Consider the following 23,128-nt stretch of genomic DNA (forward strand, 5'->3'; position numbering starts at 1 on the left):
TGAATTGTGAAGGTTAAACCTGAATGGAAATCATTAGAGAGAAACTAAGATTCTGGAAGTCTCAAATTTTATAGACTTGGACAAAGAGGAGAGGAAGGACTTGGGGTTCTCAATGGAAAACTTTTGAAGAAATTTTCTCATATTAACAGTCTAAGTCTAATTAACGTCTTAAGAAATACTTTTTAAAATTAAATTACACAGGCAACTAACCTTCCAGTGTACACACATACACACACACACAAAGAGAAAATGTATTCAAGAAGAATTTAAGTGAAAAGTAAATTAGTTAATAAACTTTTAAAAGAAGTTCAAAGGTAAGAATTTGATCATACCAAGAGTACCACAACAACACCGCATGCTCAGGCCGCTCAAGATGGCTGCACTCTTGCTCTCTGTCCATCCCCTGCCCGACCAGGGCTGCTTCACCTACACCCTACTCACATGACTGACCTTCCTGTGTACTTGACCCAGGCCCCAGCTAGTGACAGCTTATCAAAGGGGCGGTGAGGGCCGTGCCCCTCGACTGGTTTCCCTGGTAACTAATGAGCCCAGCTGACGTCAATTCCCCTGTAACTGGTAACCTCCCCTTCCCCCCCCGGGACTAAGGCTACCAACACATCCTGCTCTCCACGCCCCACACACGGTGGGGTGTCCCTCCAGGACTTTGCTTCAGACCTGTAAGCTCCCCCACCCATTAAACCGCTGATGTCTCTGTTGCTGACTCCGGGCTCTTTCTTCGGCCTTGAAGCTGGGCAAGCACAGGCCTTGTAGGCCTGCAGGGTTCAGCCCAACAATTGGAGGAGCAGCCGGCAGACGGAGGAGACTCCCGTGAGCACCGAGATGTCGGGAATGGAGAGCTGCGGAGGCCGTCCACTAGCATGCGGGGCCCGAAAGCTGCGGGCGCCATCTCGGGGCGGCTGTCCACTAACACATGGGCCCCAAAGTTGCGGGGAAATCCCAGGGTGGCTGTCCTTGCTGAGTGAGGGCTGCCGAGAGAGCTGGAGAGCAGTGCCCTCTAAGGGCTCTGCTATTGTATCTAAGTGAGCCTTTTGTAATTGGTTAAGCTAGCTCTCTAGAAGGAACTGGTATTTCTCTTGTGCCTTTGAGAAGTAAATGATCTACCTAGGCTCCCGGGAACTTTAATCTTTTGTGATCTCTAAGAGTAAAGGAGAAAAAAGAGCCTCTAGGTAAACGCTATAGAAATAATTATGTTTTGGGAATGTCTATCTAAAATAGTCTCTCCAGATTTCGGTAACTTGAAACTAAGTTAAAAGAAGAAAATTCATGGGTCATTTCAAATAGGATAAAATATTAGAACATTAATTGCTGGGTGGGTCTAAGCTTATCTACCTATGCCTGCTTAGGAGAGGAAGACTAAAGCACTAAATTTTCCTATCAGGAAATGCAGAATGACTTGCTTCTTGGTTTTTGCCAGAGGTTATGGTTTGCAAGGGATAAAATTATAATCAGTCATAATTCTAGTTATTGTAACCAAGTTTATCGATTACATTGTAATCAGGTGTTTAACCATGACTTTTTAAGTCTTTTGTCTTTTTTAGACAGTTATTGTTTTACTCTGATGCTTTTGCAAAAGTGCTTCATCTTCAAGAAGATTCACAGTTAAGGACATTTTGACAGTAACAGGTCTCTGATAAACTTCAGAATATACTGCTGAACTGGGTAAGAAATTAAAGAATCCTAATGGAAAACCTGATGGCTTCATTAAAAGTTAATAGAAAGATTGGTTACTGAGTGAACTGGTCAATATGGTTATAATTTTTATGGGTTTTGTCTGGAATGTTCCTGGTTTGATCTGTTTTCCAGATAGAGGGAAACCCTTGCCCTTAAGTTGGTTATGACTTACAGCAACTGGGTAAATTACACCTGTGGGTAGAATTGAAACATTCTTCTTTTCTCTCTGCCTGGTTCCTCCAGAAATTGGGAATTCTAGGGTTCTGAGCAGCCTTATCAGATGAATGGGAAAGACCGTCTCCTGGCGTGTGCAGGAATCTCAATGTTTTGGGGACCGAGAAGTCCACCGAGGCAGAGACTGATGGCAGGCCTTTGGCATGGTTTTCCTGGCCCTGAGAGGCCTTTTGGGAATTCAGTCTGAGACTCCTGAGGAGTTCCCCCTCAGCCAGTTTGGAGGAGCCTATGTGGTCAACTGACCAGACTTATTTTGCCAACAAATTAATTTTGATTGGCTGAGTTTGGTGGAGATGAGGGTAATTTTAGAGAGAACAATATTATGTTTCAGTGGATGTTAAATTCTAGTTCTGTTCATTGATGTCTGTATCTATGAAAGTTATTGTGTTAGCCATACTTTTGCCCTGATGCTCTGGATTGAAAGAAAATGATCTAGTGAAACTGTCACAGAGTATAATCACTCATGAAGTACGACACTGCTTGCTTTAAGTCTGCTGCTAAAAGCACATGTACAATGCTTGTGTGACAACTGGGTACAAGTGATAAAATGTATAACCTATAAAGTGTTTCCCCCATTAACATACCTGAGCCTGTTCATGAGATCTGATTAGTTTTCCCCCAATGTGAATGACTAGGTGAATATAAAGGAGGCGTAGCACCCGCATGATCTGAACCTGGGGTAGGAGAAAGCACCCCAGCATCTCGGGACAAATGTTTTGATCATCAGTGCTTTCTACTGGAAGATGTGCAATCAAAAGGGGAAATGATGGAAAAATCTGCACATACTGCAGTATGGGGAAGTCATTCCGGCTTATACATGGTTTAACTTAAACTTTACTGACCAGAGCAGCCTGTCTTGTGGCCTTTCAGACAGGCATTGTACATCTGCTTTGGCCATTGAGGAAGGGAATGCATTTGAAAGCCAAAACGGTTCAGACATCCAAGGTAAAACTAGATGGCCACTGTATATGCGATTTTAGACACGTTCTCCTATCACTGAAGAGTCTTCTGAACTGTATCTCAGATGTGGTTACTGCTCGTATTGTGCTTAATTGTCACGATCTCCCCTGTGTTGTGCCTGTTAGATGTCTCACATTTCGTCCCTGGCCTGAGCGAAGGAAATGTATCCGAGGACAGAGCAGCAGCACGGGCCTCACTGCGAAATGAGTCTAGTTGCTGAGTGTCCAGCGAGATGCCGTTGTCACCCTCCTCCAGGCTTCCATGAAAAATCGACCTGGCTATTGTGACTACGTGGGAACTACTGACCATGGGGGAGAAAGACTCTCACCATCTTCCGGTCCCACGTGCCAAGCCAGTACATCAGAAGGACCCCCATCGGTAAACGTTACGGTACACCTGACTGCCTATAAGCCCCCCTGGGCTATGCTGTGTGGAGTGGAATAGGCTGGCTTCTGGACACACAAGTCCAGCTAGTGGGATTAACTGCTTTTTGTTTAGAAAGACCAAATAGGTCCACCCCTAACTGCACCCAACATAACATAGGGTGGCAGACCTGTCCTGTGACTGCTGACTCCTGGCTAGGACACCAGAATGTTCCCCTTAAAGCCCGGCCTTCCCCTCCCCACGGGGTGGCTCTGGGTTTGTGAAAACTAGACATGGCCTTACCTTCCTTATAACTGGACAGGGCACTGCTGCCATTGACTCCCTCTCCATTGACCTTGTAAGCACTTGGCTCCAAACTTTGCCCACATCGTGGCAAATGACTGCTCTGAGCATACAGTTCTAGGTGTCTCACTCATGATACTGTGGCCGTACTGTACTGTGGTGTCTGGCTGCAGTGCCCCCTACATACCCGACCCCAGGGATAGCAAGGAAGACGAGCGGACCAAGACTGTAAGGGTCGTGCAGGGCACGCAGGGGTGGAGGGTATGGTCAGGCCCCTCAGATGGCTGTTCTTTTGTTCTCTGTCCACCCCCTGCCCGGTCAGGGCCTGCTTCACCTACACTCTACTCACATGACTGCCCTTCCTCCGTCTTGCCCAGGCCCTAGCTAGTGACAGCTTATCAAAGGGGCGGTGAGGGCCGTGCCCCTCGACTGGTTTCCCTGGTAACTAATGAGCCCACCTGATGTCAATTCCCCTGTAACTGGTAACCTCCCCTTCCCCCGGGAGCAAAAACTGCCCCATGTCCTGCCCACTATGCCCCGTACACGGTGGGGTGTCCCTCCAGGACTTTGCTTCAGACCTGTAAGCTCCCCCACCCATTAAACCGCTGCTGTCTCTGTTGCTGACTCCGGGCTCTTTCTTCGGCCTTGAAGCTGGGCAAGCACAGGCCCTGTAGGCCTGCAGGGTTCAGCCCAACAATTGGAGGAGCAGCCAGGAGACGGAGGAAACTCCCATGAGCGCCGAGATGTCGGGAATGGAGAGTTTTCACCTTACGCCACTAACAGTAACAAGTAGAATTTCTCCTAACTTCTCAACAACTCAATCTTCTGTCAGGCATGTTTCTCTGAGCACCCTGGGAATGGCCAGAGGGACTCAACCAAAACCTTTTGTGTCTGGAGTCTCTCCTTGTTAACGGTGTCAGACAGATGATCAATAAGCCAGCCTCTTTAGAAATGCCAGTCTAAATATTCCCAAGAAAGAGCAATTGGATTATTAGTGTGACTAACGAATCCTGCCACGGGACGTTTACTGCCACAGATTGAGCTTCTGCACAGGAGACTGGCCATCATCTCTCATCGTATAAAAATAGTTTTCTTGGGGCTTTTTCTGACTCTGGTTTTCAGCTGTTCCTCCTATACTATATATTTTCTTTGTCTGCGGGGACCTAATTACAGTGCCTGGATGGTTTCTCTAATCCATCCACCTGCTGCACCTGATGCCATTCAGTGGGAAGTGTCTGGACACTGCAAACAAGATGTATCTCACTTCCGACACTGACTGTGAACCTGAAGCATTCTGCGAATCAAAGCTCTGCGATGGGAATCCCTGTTCCAGGTACACATGAGCAGTCCAGCCGTGCTGTTTCGAAGATTATATATCCTTATTCATTCATGACGTATGTTATCATAACAGCTTCCCTTTCGTCTTCTCTGTGCCAGGCAGCATCCTTGGTGCTGTCACCATATCTTTGACTTAATCCTCACAGACCCCCTTGCGACAGGCAGATTTGTCTTCATTTTTCAGGTGAGCAAAGTGAGGCTCAGAGGAGTAACATCATTTGCTGCAGGTAATGCGGTAGCAGGTGCTGGAGGTGGGTTAAACACGCTTGTCAGACAATAAGCTCGTGCTTTTTACCCTGCTGGATGGTGTCAACTCATTTCATTCATTCATTCATCCATCCCTCCATCTACCAACCAGGCATTGGAGAAGCACCTACAGAGACTGGGTACAGGGAAGTCAAACACACAGTCTTACTTGAGCAGATCTACAAATGGAAATTACTGTGACTTCTGGTTAGAGATTTGGATTTTTTATGAGACCCTATGCCCACCAGACAGAAACTGAGAATCAAAGTATCTGAGAGCAAATAAGCATCATCATCGCCCTCAGGCACACCGTGGGCATGGCGCCCTCGCCCAGCACCCCAGCCCCCCTTACCATCTCCGGTTTTGCCTGGGTTGGTGGGTTCAGGGGTACTCAGAGGCCTCAGGGGAATGATGATCTCATCCACATTAACCCCCTCTTCTGCGTGCTTCTCAGAAACGTGGGAGAGGAGTTCCGATTGACTTGGTGAGAAAAGGTTACAACATTTACACATGAAGATGGCTGGGTTTTCTGTAAGGAAAAAAAAAAGCAAACTATGTTATTTCATCTTCACCAAAACAATGACTACATCCAAATGCCAAAGAAAAATATTGAAGGTTGCTCTTCTGAGCAATCGCCAGGCGCCAACAGGTGTGTCCTTCTGGTGGACGCTGCACGGCCAAGCAGCTCACTTCTAACTGCAGGTGGCCCCGGTTGCCAGAAAATTCTTTCTTCAATATTCCAAAACCTCAGTCCTTCTGGACCGTGTCTAATATGGACCTCCCTGTTACCCTAATCTACTTAAGAGCCTAGATTCCAGATTCACATAGCAAAGTAAAATATGAATATGGAACTTGAAAATTAATCCAACCTTCAAATGAATGAACCACACTGACAACACTGAAGTATTCCAGTGAGACTCACTCAAATTAGGTGCAAGGAAAAAATGATCAAAACAGCATTTCTTAAGAGCCAAGCACCTTTCACTGGCGGGCACAGGAACTAAGAGCAAGAAGAATGGGAAGCTGTTGCTTTTTTAAGCCATTTAATTCCTATTTAAAGCATTATCACCGTTCACAAATATTTATTAACAGTCCATTACGTTCATCCCATTATACTAGGCAGGAAGACATATGGGGAAAACAACTCATTTTTGAGTCCAATAAAATAATTACAGGCACATATAAGAATATTAAATTTAGGATCCAATAACAAAAGCTAGATTGTTTTTCCACATTTACACTGAAAGGAAGAATTGGTATGATGGCTTTGAAGGTTCAATTTCCAACTCCAGACCCTAAATGCTGTAAAGCTGGATGACCTCGGAGAGGAAGTAATAATCTCTTGGTTGCAACACTGAACAGAACATGCAGGTAACAAGTCTCCTCTGCAGCAGGAACCCAGGAGGCTCAGTAAGCCACGCCCTGATTCAGTGCAAGCCTCCACCTACTCTGTGCTCTCGCTGGGCGGCTGTAACCGCTGAAAATCCACCCCACGCTGCCGGGCTCCCGACACGCACCACCGCCAGCCTCACGGGGACTGTTAACACGGCCTCGTGCAAGGCGTCGAGGCCACCGACTCTGCCAATGGCGACCAAGTCTATCGCACCTCTTCCTCTCCCCTCGCCCCCGTGCTCACAGCCAGCTGCCGACCGGCTTCCCATTTCACTGAAGCGGCCAGAAGACGTGCCAGAGCCTCCTGGAGCAGCCGCCCACCTGCCGCTCCTGCCGGGAGGAGAGGGGGCCCAGCAGCGGCACAGAAGGGGGCTGTATGCGGAGTGGTCCACCCCGGGGCAGGCGGAATGTTGAACACGGTTTAGCAGCTCGTGGACGTGAGAGAAAGCAGACCAGCACGGAAACGTTGCTGACGCTTTCTCACTTTCTAAAGACAACGCACCCCGAGCGCCTACACCTGGAGGACTGCTCGGCCGGCCCTCACCCTGCAAGGCACAGGACAAAGGGCAACGCCGTGGCCTGTGCGCTCCAAACCCCAGCCTCTCCCACCGCCTCAACGAACACTGTTCTCGAAACTCTGCTTCTCTCTCCAGGTCATCGACTCTTCCCTCTCTGCCGGCCTCTGCACGCCATGACTGCTCCCATCTTACCACAAAACCAAGCAAAAATCTCTCTTGATCGCCACTCGCCCAGTCTCCCCAACCCCATTTTCCTCCTCTTTACAGCAAGACCAGAAAGGAGACGAGGAAGCAAAGCAGTGGACCTACACGGTGCTGCCACCGTGAGGACGGAGCCCGCAAGGCCCCGTCGCAGAAATGAGGCCCTCTCTGCCTTCAGAGAAAGGGTTTCTCCATGAACAAGCAGGCGAGATAATGACCTACGAGAATTCTTTCCCACCAAATGGCACATGAAATAGAAACTTAACAAAGCAGAACATTGCTTCGTCGATGAAAATCTCCCATGAATACCGTCAATCGATATTTTATTTTTTTCCAAGAAATGTTTTATTCCTAAGGAACCCAAAATGCTTCCAGAACAGGAAGAGATCAAGTGACAGCTTTCTTCTTCGTAAGAGGCCATGTCGTTGGCAACATGCACCCTGCTGATCCTATGACGACCCTATGATTTAGGCAAAAGGGGGTCTGTCATTCCCGTTCCACAGCTGAGGAAACTGAGACTGGGGCGAGAAGCAATCTGCCCAAGTCACACCCAGACTCTCTGCCACCTGCTTTTGACTTGAACTCTGCTTAGGGACAGACCATGAGCTGAGCGCCTCCAAGTTACAGCTAAAACGCTTATCCCTGTAGCCAACTGAGTCTGAAATGAAAATCATTACAGAGCGGAGCATAATCCCCAAATCACGTATCAAGTTCTTTCTTGGTCATTTCGGCATCCACAGAGCAGCGGCCACAGGGTGGGCCCCAGTGCAGGCACCAGGGACGCAAAGATGAATCGGGCATGAGGTCCTGCACAAAGGAGGCCACCAGCCCACGGGGGAAACAGACATGCCCAGAACAACGGCATCTTAGGGCTTTTACTGAAACAAGTTCCCTAAAGACCAGGACATATTCTTGATTCCCGTTATGCTTTCAGGAGAAAGGGAATTCTGCGACACGTAACAGAGCAGCACTTCCGGGGACCACAGGGTTACTGTGAGGGGTCCCTTAGTTCCCAGGCACACCAGGCATTGTCTGGAGACCAAATAAGTACAACTACTTTTGCATCTGCATGTGACCACATGTTGGCATCAGCTGTAACTAACCTACTGCCCAGTGTCCCACAGAGCCTGGAGGCCTGAGCAGCCCGGAGTGCCGCCTGGCCTTGGCCATCTGCCATCAATCAGTACATCTCCCGAATGCCCACCGTGTGTCCAGCGCTGGGCCTGGGGTCCCCGAGGTGCAGGCGGAGACAAGCACACATGAGCAAGGACAACTGTCACAGAAGAGAGGGTTCAGCGTGCGAGGGAGACGGCGTGGGGGACCGGCATCTGCACTGAGACCACGGAAGCCAGCGGGTCCCGGGGAGCCCAGCTCAGCAGCCCCGCTGCAGGGCCCGTGCTCGGAATGGCTGACAGGAACACACCCTGCCACCAGCGAAGGGGCCAGGAGCCCTCGAAGACGACCGCTCGTGTCTTCTGAGCAGCGGTTCCACTTCTCGAGATCCAGTCTTCAGGAGCATCCAAAACGCAGACAAGGATTGTGCACAAAGATACTCAACACGGAGGTGCCTGTCAAGTTCCAGAAGCCACCACGTGCTCTGCAGCGGGCACGTCAGGGCACATCCCCCAGAGAAATTCCACGCAGCCACTGAAAATCATATTTGCAGAGAACCTGAGTGACACGGAAAATGCTCAGAATAAACGTTCAGTTCTACAGAGTGGGACACACCACAACTTGGTATGTACATGACTTTGTTCCCAGTGGAGAGATGTGGTTTACGGGCGGATGGATGGAAGAATAGACGGCCAGGCTGAAAGGAAACACAGCAAGATCCTGCCTGCTGGACTCTTCTTTATAGGCACTTATGGCTTTTCCACAATGAGCCTATATGAGTTTTAAAACTCAGGAAGGTTGCTAGACCTCCTGAGAAGTGAGGTAACAGGTAAACACAGGAGTCAGGACACGGCTCCGAGTGATGAGCGCTGAGCAGCTCAGGCAGGGCGGCCTCTTGTTCAAGGCCGCGTCCCCCAGCCTGGCTAGGAAAGGTGTTCAAGGAACGTGCAAGCCGAGACGGGTGCTGCAAACAACAGACACGGTGGGAAGAGGGAAGGCAGGGATCCTCAGCTAAAGTGCCCGGAAGGCTTCCAGGAGGAGGCACTGAATGGATTGTGAAAGCGGCCCTGGGCAGGGCACTCGGGCTCCAGCGGGCACCAGACACGGGCTCCAGGCCACACCCCACAACACGACCTCACGCACTCCCCCACCTCCCGGCCAGCCAGGACTCTCATCCCCACGCGACAGGGGCAGGACTGGGGTTCGGAGAGGCTGACCCCGAGGCAGAGCCCAGCTTCACCTGAGCCAGGCCCAACGTCTCCGATGGGCCACTCGGTCCTTCCGGGGTCAGCACTGGGAGGGGACACGGCTACACAACGGCCAGCAGGACCACAGAGCCCTCCTGAGCCGGGCCAGCGGGTGGGCCGGTTTTGCTCCCAGCAGGGCAGTCCTGCACTAGGAACAGCCTGTTCAGAAGCCCCGGCAGTGTTGCCTCCGGATCATCATCTGTGAGCCGCCCCCAGGCCTCTGGCAAGGAGGGAAACTGTGCACTCTTTGGACACGTTCGCACAGCAGTGTATCAGCAAGATGCCAAAACGTGCAAAGAAGGTGTCGGATCGGGCTGCATCCCGCAAACATTAAGAATTGTTCACCTACCAAAATAACAACAAAGCAGCTCTTTTCATTTTTTTTATAGTAGACTAATATGAAAAAAATGGATCTTATACCCTGAAATATAATCATAATTATGTTGTCAGCAAATTCTGATGAAGACGCCATAATTTGGATGCATTTTTACGTTCAATTACTGTGTACTCGTCCTTAACAAAAGGATTCAAAGGGGAAATGACGTGTTCAGCACAAGGAAAATCACAGACGTTTGGGGTTTGAGCATTCGATTTCTATGAACTTTTGCCAGTTTTTAATCAGCTACTCTGTACTGTTAAAAAGGAAAAATCTTAAACTAACTGCATAAAGTCCTCGTTTCTGAACTCTGAGTTGCAAACACTCCCAGCCAGGAACAGCCACGTCCTGTCTGCGACCTCTGACACGCTACCTGCTCACCCCTGCCTAGGAACCAGAGACGAACAAGGGCCTCTGACCACTCCTCCCAGAGGAAGGTCATGACCTGGAGGGCCTGTGGGTCCCGGGAGGGCGGTCGGGCCCCTCTGACTCTAGGAAAGGCCAGCGGGAGCTGACAGGTCACAGGCGTGGGTGGCCAGGCCTCCCGCCTCCTCCTTTGGCAACGGGCAGCCCACACGTCGGCTGGAGCCGGCCTGCTCCTGAGGGACCCCTCCCCATTCTCAGGCCCTTAAGTAAACAGGCGAAGAAGGTCAGTCCAGCCTTGAGCTGAAGTCGTGTGCTCCGGCCGGCTCACAGGACGTCCGGCCCAGCACACAATCAAGGGCGTCCTTTCCTTTTTGCTGTTGTCCTTTGTAAGTGCATCTCCTGTGGGGACTCAAGGGTGGGACGACCAGAGCAGGACGCGATCCAGGCATTCCAGGTCTCTCGGCCCTTAAGCCACCTTGTAAATTATTATTAATTATTACAGAAGTCACAGGATGAATCCGCGCTCGTGGCGTAACAGGCAACACAGAAGCACATGGAACAGAGACAGCCACCTGACCATCCCCCTGCGAAGAACAGCATCGCTGAGCACAGGGCTTCTGCTGTGCGTCCAGGGACAGAAAGAGACAGAGACACCCCACGCACGCGCCTCTGCTGCCCGCTGCCCGTCTCCCCCCACGCCCTGGGCCCTCCTCCCTCCCTCCGCCCCCCAGCGCTGAGCTCCACACAGAAGGAAGGGACGGGGCATCTGGTGTCGCTGACCTGGGGGTCTCAGGGACCCCGAGCATAAACTCAAACTACGTTTTCTGACAGAAGCAACGTTAGAAGTGGCCTCAAAGTCTGCGAGGTCTCATGGGGCAGCCGGGGCTGGGCGGGCAGGGTCCGGGATCCCAGCCGCTGACTGCCTGCACACCTGTGGGCCCGGCACTGACTCTTTCACGCACGGTATAAAGGGCGGGAGGGGGTAGCCCAGGACAGAAGTCTGCCCTGTGGTGCTTTTCAGTCTGGGTTTAATGACACAGGCGTGACACAAACACAGCAGCCAGATTCACTGGAAACACACAGGCATCAGAGGGTTCTGGGGAAGGGAGATGGCACAGGTAAGCTGGTTCCGACATCCCAACTTCCTCCTTCAAAGCACCAAGAGAGCGAGGGCCCACGTGAGGGCCCACGCATCTACCCGAGGCCAGGCCAGACCATCGGAGACCAGGCTGAGGGAGGAGAGCTGTGGGGACCTACTCAGACACGGACTCCCAGCCACACCCTGAAACGTGCTTCATCCAAATGAAAGCTGACAAAAACCCAACAGGGCATTATGGAGGTAAGAAAAGGAAGTGGCAGGAAGGTAGCCCCAGGGACAGGTCATACACGGCAAGGCCCTCCACGTGGGAAGGCAACTGGCAGAAATGGCAGAAGCCGTCAGGGGTTAGGGAACAGGGCATGGAGGGATGTGGCAGCCTGCAAGGCCTAAAGGCTCCCAGCGTACACGGATGTGGTTACACATCTCTCCTACGCTGCTCCTGGGGATGCGAAATGGCACGGCCACTTTGGAAGGCGGTTTGATAGTTTTTTATAAAACTAAACGTACTTCACCATATAATCCTGCAGTCGTGCTCCTGGGTATTACCCAAAGGAGTTGAAAATGTGTGTCCACACAAAAAGCTACAAACAAATATTTATAGCAGCTCTGTCATAACTGCCAAAGCTTGGAAGCAACCAAGATGTCCTTCAGTAGGCAAATGGATAAACTGCGGTGCATCCAGACGATGGAATATCATTCAGCACTAAAAAGAAATGAGCTATTGGGAAGGGGGGAGGGGCAATATGGGGTACGGGAGTAAGAGGTACAAACTATTAAGTATAAAATAAGCTCCAAGGATATATTGTACAACACCAGGAATATGGACAATATTTTATAATAACTATAAATGGAGTATAACCTTTAAAAATTGTGAATCACTGTACTGTACACCTGAAACTTATATAATACTGTACAGCAACTATACTTCAATAAAAAAAAAAAAAGAAAAAAAATGAACTATCAAACTATGAAAAGACATGGAAGAGCCTGAAATGCATATTACTAAGTGGAAGAAGCCAATCTGAAAACGCTTCATACTGTATGATTCCAACTATGTGACATTCTGGGAAAGGCAAAATTATGGAGACAGTAAAAAGACCTCCAGTAAAAAGTAAAAAGACAGTAAAAAGGTGGCCACGCTTGGGGTGGAGGGGATGAAGAGGCAGAGCACACAGGATTTTTAGGGTAGTGAAAATACTCTGTGTGATTCCATAATGATGGATACATGTCACTACATATTTGCCCAAACCCACAGAATGTACAACAGCAAGAGTGAACCCTAATGTAAACCATGGGCTTTGGGTGATGACGATGTGGCAGAGTAGGTTCTCCAACTGTACCAAATGCACCACCCTGGTAAGGATGCTGATAACAGGCGAGGCTGTGCATACGTGCAGGCAGGGGGGATATGGGAGATCTGTACCTTCCTCTCAATTTTGTTGAAAACCTAAAACTTCCCTAAAAAAAATAAAGTCTTTAAAAATATACATTGTGGCAAAAAGTTCCAGAAAGATGGAGCAGATGTACTTTTCCCTATTCTTCCCACTAAGTGCAACTAAAACCCTGGACATCACAGACAAAATACACATAAGACTGTAAAAGTCAGAGAGAAGGTGGCAGAGCAGCTAACAAACAACCTCGCAAGCTGAGACAGTAAGTACCCGGGGCTTTCCTTTCACCCCCTAGAACTCAGAAGCAGAAACACCAACAGGCACAGGAAAAAACAGCTCCAACAAGAGCCTGCTCTCACTGGCCAGCGGGCCAGGAAAGGGACAGCCTCACAAGACAGAAACCTTTTAGGCAATATCCATCCTGCAACACTCAAACCCCACAGACAACACTGCAGCCCATCCCCACCCCTGCAAGAAGAATCAGTGACCTTGAAAATAGAACAATAAAAAACGCACAATCTGAATAACAGAGAAAACAGACTGAAAAAGAACAAAGACAGCCTCAGGGACCTGTGGGACTATAACAAAAAACAAGTCTACCATTTGTGTCAGTAGAGTCCCAGGAAAGGAGAAGGACAGTGGGGTGGGAAAGTATTCAGAGAAATAATGGCTGAAAATTTCCCAAAGTTGGCAAAAGACATAAAGCCACACAGTCAAGAAGGTGAGCAAACTCCAAACAGGGTAAACCCAGAGAAATCTATAACAAGACACATTATAATCAAGCTTCTGAAAACTAAAAACAGAGAGGAAACCTGAAATTAGCAAGAAAAACAGTTTCCTGTATGGAAAAACTATTCGATTGACAGCAGACTTCTCCTTAGACACATGGAGGCCAGAAGGAAGTGGCACATTTTTCAAGTGCAAAAAGGAGAGAACTGTCCACCCATAATCCTACACCCAGCAACAACATCCTTCAGGAATGAAGGGAAAACCAAGACATTCCCAGATGAAGGAAAAGAAAGAGAAGTTGTCATCAGCAGACCCAACCTAAAAGAATGACCAAAGGAAGTTCTCTAAACAGAAGGAAAATGCTAAAACAATGACTCCTGCGACATCAAGAAAGGTAAAATGAACAAAGGAAAGTGTAAAACTATGGGCAAATACATCAGATTTCCTTTTTCCTGTTGATTTCCTAAATTACGTTTGACCATTAAACAAAAAGTATAACTCTGTCTGATGTGGTTCTCAACGTCTGCAGAAGAAACTTTTATGACAATTATAAATGGGGGAGGTAAAGGGACACAAGGTTGGGACTTCCCTGGTGGTCCAGTGGTTAGGACTCAGTGCTCTCACTGCTGAGGGCCCAGGGTCGATCCCTGGTCGGGGAACTAAGATCCTGCAAGCCGCACCCCAAGGCCAAAAAAATAAAAAAAAAAGGGACACAAGGTTTCTCCACTTCACTCAAACTGATAAAATGTCAACAAACAGCTCTGCATCTTGATTGCAGGAGTGGTTACACAAATCTACACATGTGGTAAAAATGGATTAGAACCATACACGCCCATTGCACCAACATTAATTTCTTGGTTTTGATATTGCACAACAGTTTCACAAGATGTAACCACTGGGTTGGGATGATGAAACAGTTCTGGAAAGGGCTTCCCTGGTGGCGCAGTGGTTAAGAATCCGCCTGCCAATGTAGGGGACAAGGGTTCAAGCCCTGGTCCGGGAAGATCCCACATGCCACAGAGCAACTAAGCCCGTGCGCCACAACTACTGAGCCTGCACTCTAGAGCCTGCGAGCCACGACTACTGAAGCCCGCACGCCTAGAGCCCATGCTCCGCAACAAGAGAAGCCACCACAATGAGAAGCCGCGCACCACAACAAAGAGTAGCCCCTGCTCGCCGCAACTAGAGAAAGCCCGCGCGCAGCAACGAAGACCCCACGCAGCCAAAAATAAATAAATAAAATAAATTAATTAAAAAGAAAAAAGAGTTCTGGAGATGTATAGTGGTGATGGTTGCACAACAATGTGAATGTCCTTATGCCACTAAACGACACACCTAAAAATTGTTAAAATGGCAAATTTTATGTTATATATATTTTTTTACTCCCCTCCCAAAAACATAACCATTGGAGTAAGCCTAGAGAAGGGTATATAAGACCTCTCTGCACGATCTTTGAAACTTCCTGTGAATCTACTATTATTTCAAAATACAAAGTTAAAAAAAAAAATACTCCAGCCAACAAAACATACCAATGGCTGCCATCTTGGAGTCTATGGAAAAGGCACTAAATTTGAGAAGAAGCGGGTATACTGTTTGACATACCCATGACCCCGTCCAATCCCAACCACCCTATGAGGTCCAAACGTCCCGCAGAGGTGGAGTGAGGTAGCTCACAGGGGGCAGCCAGGGCTCAGGCCAGGTCTCTGTGCTCACCTCCATGAGAAGCAGGGCTCTGCACCCCAGCACCTTCCATACCACCTGCACTCATTACCTGCAGCCAGCGCCCCGCCTAGCCCAATGTCATCCATCCTCCTAGTGATGCTGCTGCTAGGGACACAGTAGGCACTCAATGTTAGACGAACTGATGATCACAAATAGCCTTAAACATTTATTGATAACCATAAGAAGACAAAATGCTCATTACTAGACTATTAAATTCCTCTCTTTAAAAGTGACAGTGTAAAACAAACTCTCTTCCTTCCTCTCCTTGATTAGTATAAATCATCCTTCGCTGCTTTTCAACTATGTTTTACTTGGATTGATTAACTTTAAAGAGAGTTCAAGAGCCAAAATTAAGGCTCTATTAAATTGCCTACCTTACGAGAAGAATAGGATGGCAAGTTCTTTCAGAGTTGTATTTTTGTTTTCTTGTTGTTCACTTGCCCTTAAGTTATTAAATTCAAAAGAGCTGGCAGCTTCCCAATAGGAGTGGAAATATTTTAGCAACATGCAGCCAGATTGCTGTCACATCCAAGGTAATGAATAAACTCTCGTATTGTGCAGCTTACTACAATCGAAAATACTTTTTTCCTTTATCTTCAGGAAAAGAGGCCTGGGCTTGGACAAAACACTTTCCTTCCATTTAGTTTATTTTGCAGAACTTTTCATGAGCTGTGGATATGCCGTATAACATCATCATCACCATCACACTTACTGAGAACTTGCTGTAACCAAAATAAGGGAATTCAAAGAGGAAGAGGGAGAAGAAAAGGAAGCTTAAATCAATTAAACACTCACCATGAGCTGGCACCACGCAAGCCTCATGCTAAGAGTATTCAATCTTCACAACAATCCTATGAAATAGGTTTCTTTATTGTATCTCCTCAAATCTAAGACAACATCTATTTTAAGAGGCACTGATACTTTACATACCACTAAAAAAGATTTAAATGCTACCAAATAAATTAAAACACACTGGTTTCTTCTTATCACACCAATTGTAAGACACCACCTGATTTTAGGGATGTTAAAATCAGTCTTTGAATCAGTGAAACTCAGGAATATTTCCAGATTCCGATGGAGATGCAGCATGGCCCAAGTGCCCGGGAGACTGGACTCCTAACCCCTGTTCTTTCCTTGTAAGGCCCCATTTCCCCCTTCAGCATCCACAACAAACACACCTGGGGGCCCTGCCTCTGGGCTCATTTCCATAACCTCCTGCTTTCAAGAGAGAAAGAGACAAACGTTTCCTGAGTACCAGGCACTTTCACACTCCTTATCACACGTAATCCTGACAGGCAGGGCAGCTGCTAGCCTACAAGGCACCTCTGTGAGAAAAGGAAAAAGGTACCCTTTCCTTAAGACACTAGCTCCCCCTGTCAGAAAGTGGTCAAAATATACTGATTTTGTCAGAACAAGATACTACCATTTGCAGAAAACTGTCATAATGAATATACAAATCTATGATGTGAAATGGTCCCCTTAGAGGCGGTACCCTTGTGCAGTGTGCGACCTGCACAGCTGTACACAGTGGCCCTAATGAGTCAGCCACGAAGATACTATTATCCCATGTTACAGATGAAGAAGCTATAACTTGCCTAAGAGGATCAAGTTCAGGCCTATATGGTTTCAAAGCTACCTGGTCAACTCACAAGGGACTTAAAAATCAGGTAGAAACACAGGCTGTATGCACGCATGTGTGCGGCGGTGGGGATGTCTATACAGGCACATACTAACCACATGCCACCAGAGAGCATGGGGAGGACGCAGAAACCCCGTGGCTGAGGCACCTGGGGAAGGCTTCTTGGGGGAGGGAAGCTGAACGGATCCAGGAGGTAAGGAGAGCAGGCGAGCAGAACAGAGGAGAGCCTCAACCCTGGGGAGCCTTGAGTGTGTGGAGGGGGGGACAAAGTCAAGGTCGGGGGGCAGCAACGCCTGGTCCTCGGAAAACCCACCACGGGAGCCTACCCAAGAAAGGCAAGGGCACCCAGCCTCCAGAGCAGGAGGCCCATCGAGAGGGGTGGGGACAGGGCACGGCACACAGGAAGCTTGCCCCATCGGGAAGTCCCCAGCCCCGCTGATGGGGGCTGAAAAGCTGAATCTGTATTTGAAATCTGTGGATTTTTAAATGCTGGCAACTAAATGAGATTTTCCTGAAAAAAAAAACTGTGCAGGCCAAACAAATCAAGTCTTCAGGTTACATCTATCCTGAGAGCTGCCAATTTGCAACTTCTGAGAAAAGGTTTTCCACCTGGGTGACTAGGACCACTGTTAAGTGGCAGGAGGAAAGCCAGAGAGCCTGGTCTGAAGAAACAGAGAGAGAGACAGACGGACAGACACAGAGAGAGAGCTGAGGCCCCAGACCCTTTCCCCAGCCCTCTGGCTCCCCAACACCCAGCAAAGTGCCAGGCTCTGGGTAGGCAGATTCTGAATGCTAGTTATTTCCTATTTCACAGACTCTGAGTTTTTCAGATCTTCCACAATGATGCTGACATGTGTGATCCAAGAAAAAATTAGATTAAAAAAATGTACATTGATATTAGAAATAAAGGCACAGTAAGTGACAAAATAAGGTCTCCTTCTTGGGGGAGAAAGACACTGATCCCCAGACACCCTGGGCCCCAGACAGTCTGACAGGCTCTGGGCCAAACACCAGCTGAGGAAGGAGAGCAGGGCCACAGCTGCCGACACTCGGCAGAGATGCAAACTCTGGTCACAGACAAAACGTGTCTCCCAGCTGATGGTGTTCTGATATTCCTCCTTGAGGCTGATTAGACATTTGTGTGTGTGGGTGAGGTGGGGGGGACATCAAACCTTACGCCTGTCCCTGTCGTTCTCTCGTAAGGATATATTAGGATGACACCAAAAGTGCATAGTGTTCAGGTGACAAAAAGAAAGAAAAAAGAAAAGGTGACAGATTTAGAATCAATGAGGAAAAGGCATTCTTGACACAACAGTTATACTTGCTACAAGAAGATACCTGGTAGGTGAGGACAGCCAAGCCTCGAAGTGCCCAAGTCCAGAGCTTGAACGCGTGGGCCAGGTGAGCCGGCGCCCAGGTGCACAGAGGGCCCAGGTGCACAGAAGGCCTCGGAGTAGGGGAGGCCAGGCATGGAAAGGTACAGGAGCTCCCAGAACTGGGTGTCCTCAGAGTTCCCACATGGGAGGGGGGGCATGAAGACAGCATGGCCCGAAGTGGCACCCCCGGCCTCCCTGCCCACCCCAGCTGCAGAATAACATTAGACTTCCTGCTTTGTTCACAAAGATCTGCATGTCAGTGACCGCACTTGATCCTCCCCGCTATCCTGTGGAGTAACCAAGTAGATGGTGCCACCACCACCATCAGCATCAGCATCACCACCACCAACATCATCATCACCACCATCATCACCACCATCACCACCATCAGCACCATCATCACCACCACCACCATCAGCACCATCAGCATCACCACCATCACCACCACCACCACCATCACCACCATCATCACCACCAGCACCATCACCACCATCACCACCACCACCATCTCCATCATCACCACCATCACCACCACCACCATCTCCATCATCACCATCATCATCACCACCACCACCATCAGGACCATCATCATCACCACCGTCACCACCACCATCACCATCACCACCATCATCACTACCATCACCACCACCATCACCACCACCACCATCAGCATCATCACCACCATCGCCATCACCACCATCACCACCACCACCACCGTCACCACCACAACCATCACCACCATCACCACCACCATCGCCATCACCACCATCACCACCACAACCATCACTACCATCACCACCATCACCACCATCTCCATCATCACCACCATCACCACCACAACCATCTCCACCATCACCACCATCATCACCACCACTACCATCACCACCACCATGAACATCAGCATCACTATCATTGTCGTCCCCACTGACAATGGAGAGAGCTAGGGCTCGGAGAAGTTAGCGAGATGCCAAGGAGCCCCGAGCAGACAACACACAAAGTCAAAACCTGACCAAGACCTTCCAAGTCGACCTCCGTATCTGCCCACCCACATGGGTCCAGCGCTGCTCCAGGAGGGAATACTGACAGTGGGGCCCTGGGAGGGACACAACGAGCCTTGGGCCCCACTCTGCACCCCGCCTCGTGGCGAGAGAGACATTCCGAACGATTCATTACAACTAAGAGCAGCTACACCAAAAAGGGAACTTCACCCTCTGTGTGTTTATTATAATTTACAACAGGCACTCACTTCAGGGAGCAGTAAGCTGGAAAATGAGAGCGCCAGACGCAGGGCCACCAACCCACCCGGAATACATAGTTAATATGCATGCCCCTGCACGGCCTGGCAAGAGATCTAGAACTAGAGACAGAGAACTGCCACATACAGGGCATCAGCTTTTCTTGGCCAAAAAAAAAAAAAGGGTACCAACACACACCATAAACCCAGGGCCTTCAGGCAAGAGTGGGCACCATACATGTGCCAGCAGCACCCCCTGGTGGCCAGTCTGGGCACTACACCCTCCATTCCCAGGATGAAGCCATTCCCAAGACTGAGCAGACAGACCCTAATGAAAACACGGCTACGGTTCCCTGAGTCCGAACTCTGCCAGAGGCTGTGCTTTGCCCGCCACCCACTTAACCTTCACATTAATCCAGTGAGGGAGCGGCTGCTATGCCCATTTGTAAGTGAGTAAACTGAGCCCAGGGAGGGGACTGCAAGATCACAGAGCAGGTGAGCACACAGCAGAAGCACAGCCCAGGCCTGCCTGATGCCTGTCCTAAATGACAAGGCACCACTTGATGCACAAAAGAGGTCGACTTCTCTGCACTGTCTGAGTCAGGCCAGGTTTCCCTTGGGGGGCTGGGGCCAGGGGCTTCTGCCCCAGTTCCGTTTGGTCTCACAGTGAATTCAGTCTGTGAACATTCACAGAGCTGTTTGTCTCTTCGGTACACACCTTTCTATGTGTAGGTTATACATCAATTTTTTAAAACTTAAAGAGCAAATTTTAAAGGGAAAGATATAGGAGGAAAAGGGGATTCTGATTCACAAGTGAATCTCTTATTTAAAATGACAAAGTGAGGTGAGAAGCCCAGACCTGGCCGTAAACCTACCTTGGCCATGTGTTCGTGGCCTCCCTCCTGAGCTTCCGCTTCTACATCTGCTGGGGCTGCAGGAGGACTGCAGGACACTCCCAGCCCGGTGACCGACACCTCTGAGGCACCGTCTCACATGAAGCCATAGAAGGGCACCTGTCTGGGTCAGGACCTGGGTCCCCAGCCCCTAGCCAGCCCCAGCTCCGCACCTCCAGTGTGATGGAGTCTGTAAGTCTCTGAACCTCTCCAGGCCCCAGTGGGAAGTGGCCTTCGCATGGTTTAAAGTGGAACCTGGTCTCCGAGCCTCACCCAGAGGCTAATTTACAGGGAGACAGACAGAGCCGCCTGGACAGAAGCCAGGGTGTGCAGATGGCCCCAGCCTCCCCCATGGCCCAGAGGGGCCTGTTATGCACCTGCCCTCCCGCCTGCTACCCCACCCATGGATCACCTCCAAGGTGCCCTCCAGCTCTGAGGTTCAGTGGGCTGAAGTTCCAATAAATGCACACCTTAATCTGTGGTATTATTACCATGCAGCTCATGAAATGCTGATGAGCATGCCGACTTCTACAGCTCATAAAGTTAACATTTCTATTAAATGCAAAGGAGAAAGCCCATGGGTGTTCCTTTGTTGAAACAGGATTAACACAATAAAATGAGAAAGGCTCAGTATCAGCTATAATTAAGGCTGGGCCAACAGTTGCATTATAATTTTATGCATACGCATTTCTTCCATGTTGAAACTTGACATAATTTTTCTAAGTTATTTTTAAGCACTCTCAAAGTGAGAGCCCCAGGCAATAGAGTTTACTACTCACATTTAACATAATCATAGCTGAAGAGCAGCCCCAGGGCCCTTTCCTTCGGAAAGCACCACAAATAATTTTATGTAAACAGAAACTGCGCCCGCATCACCCAGTTCTCTAAGTGGCAGCACCGTCCCGCCCCAGCGGATGTGTGGGAAGCTCTGAGGATGTGGGAGCCCCCGTGAACGCTTCTGACACCACAGCTCCCCTTGTGCAAATCACCGAGGTGGCCCCAGAACTCTTGACACCATGCCTCCAAAGCAACCGAGTCTCCGGGATCGTTTCCATGGGAAAAACTAAATGTGCAAAATCCTCCCCCGTTTTGCGGTGTATTTTAGGGGGACTGCAATGCCCAGGGCTGCCACCATCACCAGGCCTCTGAGTTTCCGGTTTGGGATTTTTGCTGTTTCAGTTTATTTTGGTTCCTTTCTGTGGTGGAGGCACCGTTAGTCTTAACTTCGGAAGGTAAAGGGCTGCCTGGAACCGGCTTCAGCACTGGGCCTCAGGACAGAGGCTCTGGGGTCAAACCCCCCCCACGTGGCCACTTCTGCCTGGCTGGAGGGCACTCTCCTTTCCCGAGCCCGTAGGTCCTTGGCTGGAAACCTGCAGTGGCAACTGCAGCCGCCCTGCTGACCTCATGAGGACGGTGGAGGCAGGGGTCACCATGTGGAGGGATCCTGGGAAAAGGGCTTTGTGGACTGCTCCACATGACGCAGGTGCAGAGCAGAACTGGGAAGAATGGGTGAAAGGGGCTTGTGAACACAACCCACCAGGCAGGTGGACACGGCTCAGCACGCACACCATTGCTGTACGTACTGGGCAGGTTCCTGCAGATGGCAGGCGGGTCCCTGTGCACGGGTCACTGCCTCGCATGGGGAGACCCACACACGTGTGGCTCTCTGCAGAAGCTCTGGGAGGGCGGCCACCAGGGCTCAAGAGGCCCAGCGCCCCATCCAGGCCAGTGCTGTCCCACAGAAATAGAACCACTGGGACTTCCCTGGTGGCGCAGTGGCTAAGAATCCGCCTGCCAGTGCAGGGGACACGGGTTCGAGCCCTGGTCCGGGAAGATCCCACAGGCCGCGGAGCAACTGAGCCCGTGCACCACAACTACTGAGCCTGCGCTCTAGAGCCCGTGAGCCACAACTACTGAGCCCACATGCCACAACTACTGAAGCCCACGCACCTAGAGCCCGTGCTCCACAACAAGAGAAGCCACCGCAATGAGAAGCCTGCACACCGCAACGAAGAGTAGCCCCCGCTCGCCGCAACTAGAGAAAGCCCACATGCAGCAACAAACACCCAATGCAGCCAAAAATAACAATAAATAAATAAATTTAAATTTAAAAAAATTTAAAAAAAACAAAGAGAGCCACTGGTGTGATTTCAAATTTTCAAGCAGCCACGTTAAAATGAAAAGAAACAAGTAAAATTAATTTTAATAATATGTTTTGTTACCCCAGTATATCCAAAATACTATCACTTCACTTGTAATCCATTTTTAAAAGAGAGATGAGAAATTTCACATTCTTTTGATGTTGCTGTCGTACCAAGTATTCAAAATCTGGTGTGTATTTCCCACTTCCAGCACATCGCAGTCTGGACTAGAACACAGATTCAGCATTCACATTATTTCCAGGACACCTGGCAACTTTTTCACTGCAGATCAGAGAAATGTGGTTTGCAGGTCCCAGTCCCGGACAGCCAGTGGGACAGGAGAGGGCCTCCCAACACCCCAAAATCTTTGGGACCCACAGAGTTAGGAAAATGGAGACAAGGAATTAGGAAGCTTAGACCGTGCCGGCCAGAGTTACTGCCCACACTGCTGAAACAGAGGCAGAAGATGGGGACACTTTCATTTGTTACCGTCACAGGCTTCAGACGCTGGCTGTCTGCTCCAGGCCCCTGAGGTCATAATCAAAGGAGATAAAA

At 49.4% G+C, this 23,128-nt stretch overlaps 1 protein-coding gene and 1 long non-coding RNA gene across 19 annotated transcripts in view; one reads left to right on the forward strand and one right to left on the reverse strand.

The window, feature by feature from the left end:
- ZFAT (zinc finger and AT-hook domain containing) overlaps window positions 1-23,128 on the reverse strand; it is a 452,145-nt gene that overhangs the window by 325,760 nt on the left and 103,257 nt on the right. For 15 of the 18 annotated variants that reach the window (XR_009697705.1, XM_061172112.1, XM_061172111.1 and 12 more), the window contains one exon: window positions 5,489-5,665. The exons of 1 other annotated variant lie outside the window; for it this stretch is intronic. Coding sequence is in view for 15 of the 17 variants with exons in the window: in XM_061172112.1 (XP_061028095.1) it covers window positions 5,489-5,665 (177 nt within the window). In the remaining 2 variants the exon portion in view is untranslated. Of the gene's footprint in view, window positions 1-332; window positions 436-5,488; window positions 5,666-23,128 lie in introns of those variants that run through there. 2 more of the 18 variants (XM_061172123.1, XM_061172118.1) reach the window with 2 other exon arrangements.
- LOC133077132 (uncharacterized) lies at window positions 635-4,124 on the forward strand. Its single transcript, XR_009697665.1, has 3 exons — window positions 635-677; window positions 1,543-1,680; window positions 3,012-4,124. It is a non-coding gene; the product is annotated as an uncharacterized LOC133077132 (long non-coding RNA).

This window comes from Eubalaena glacialis, chromosome 17 (genome assembly GCF_028564815.1).
Source record: "Eubalaena glacialis isolate mEubGla1 chromosome 17, mEubGla1.1.hap2.+ XY, whole genome shotgun sequence".
Lineage (NCBI taxonomy): Eukaryota > Metazoa > Chordata > Mammalia > Artiodactyla > Balaenidae > Eubalaena > Eubalaena glacialis.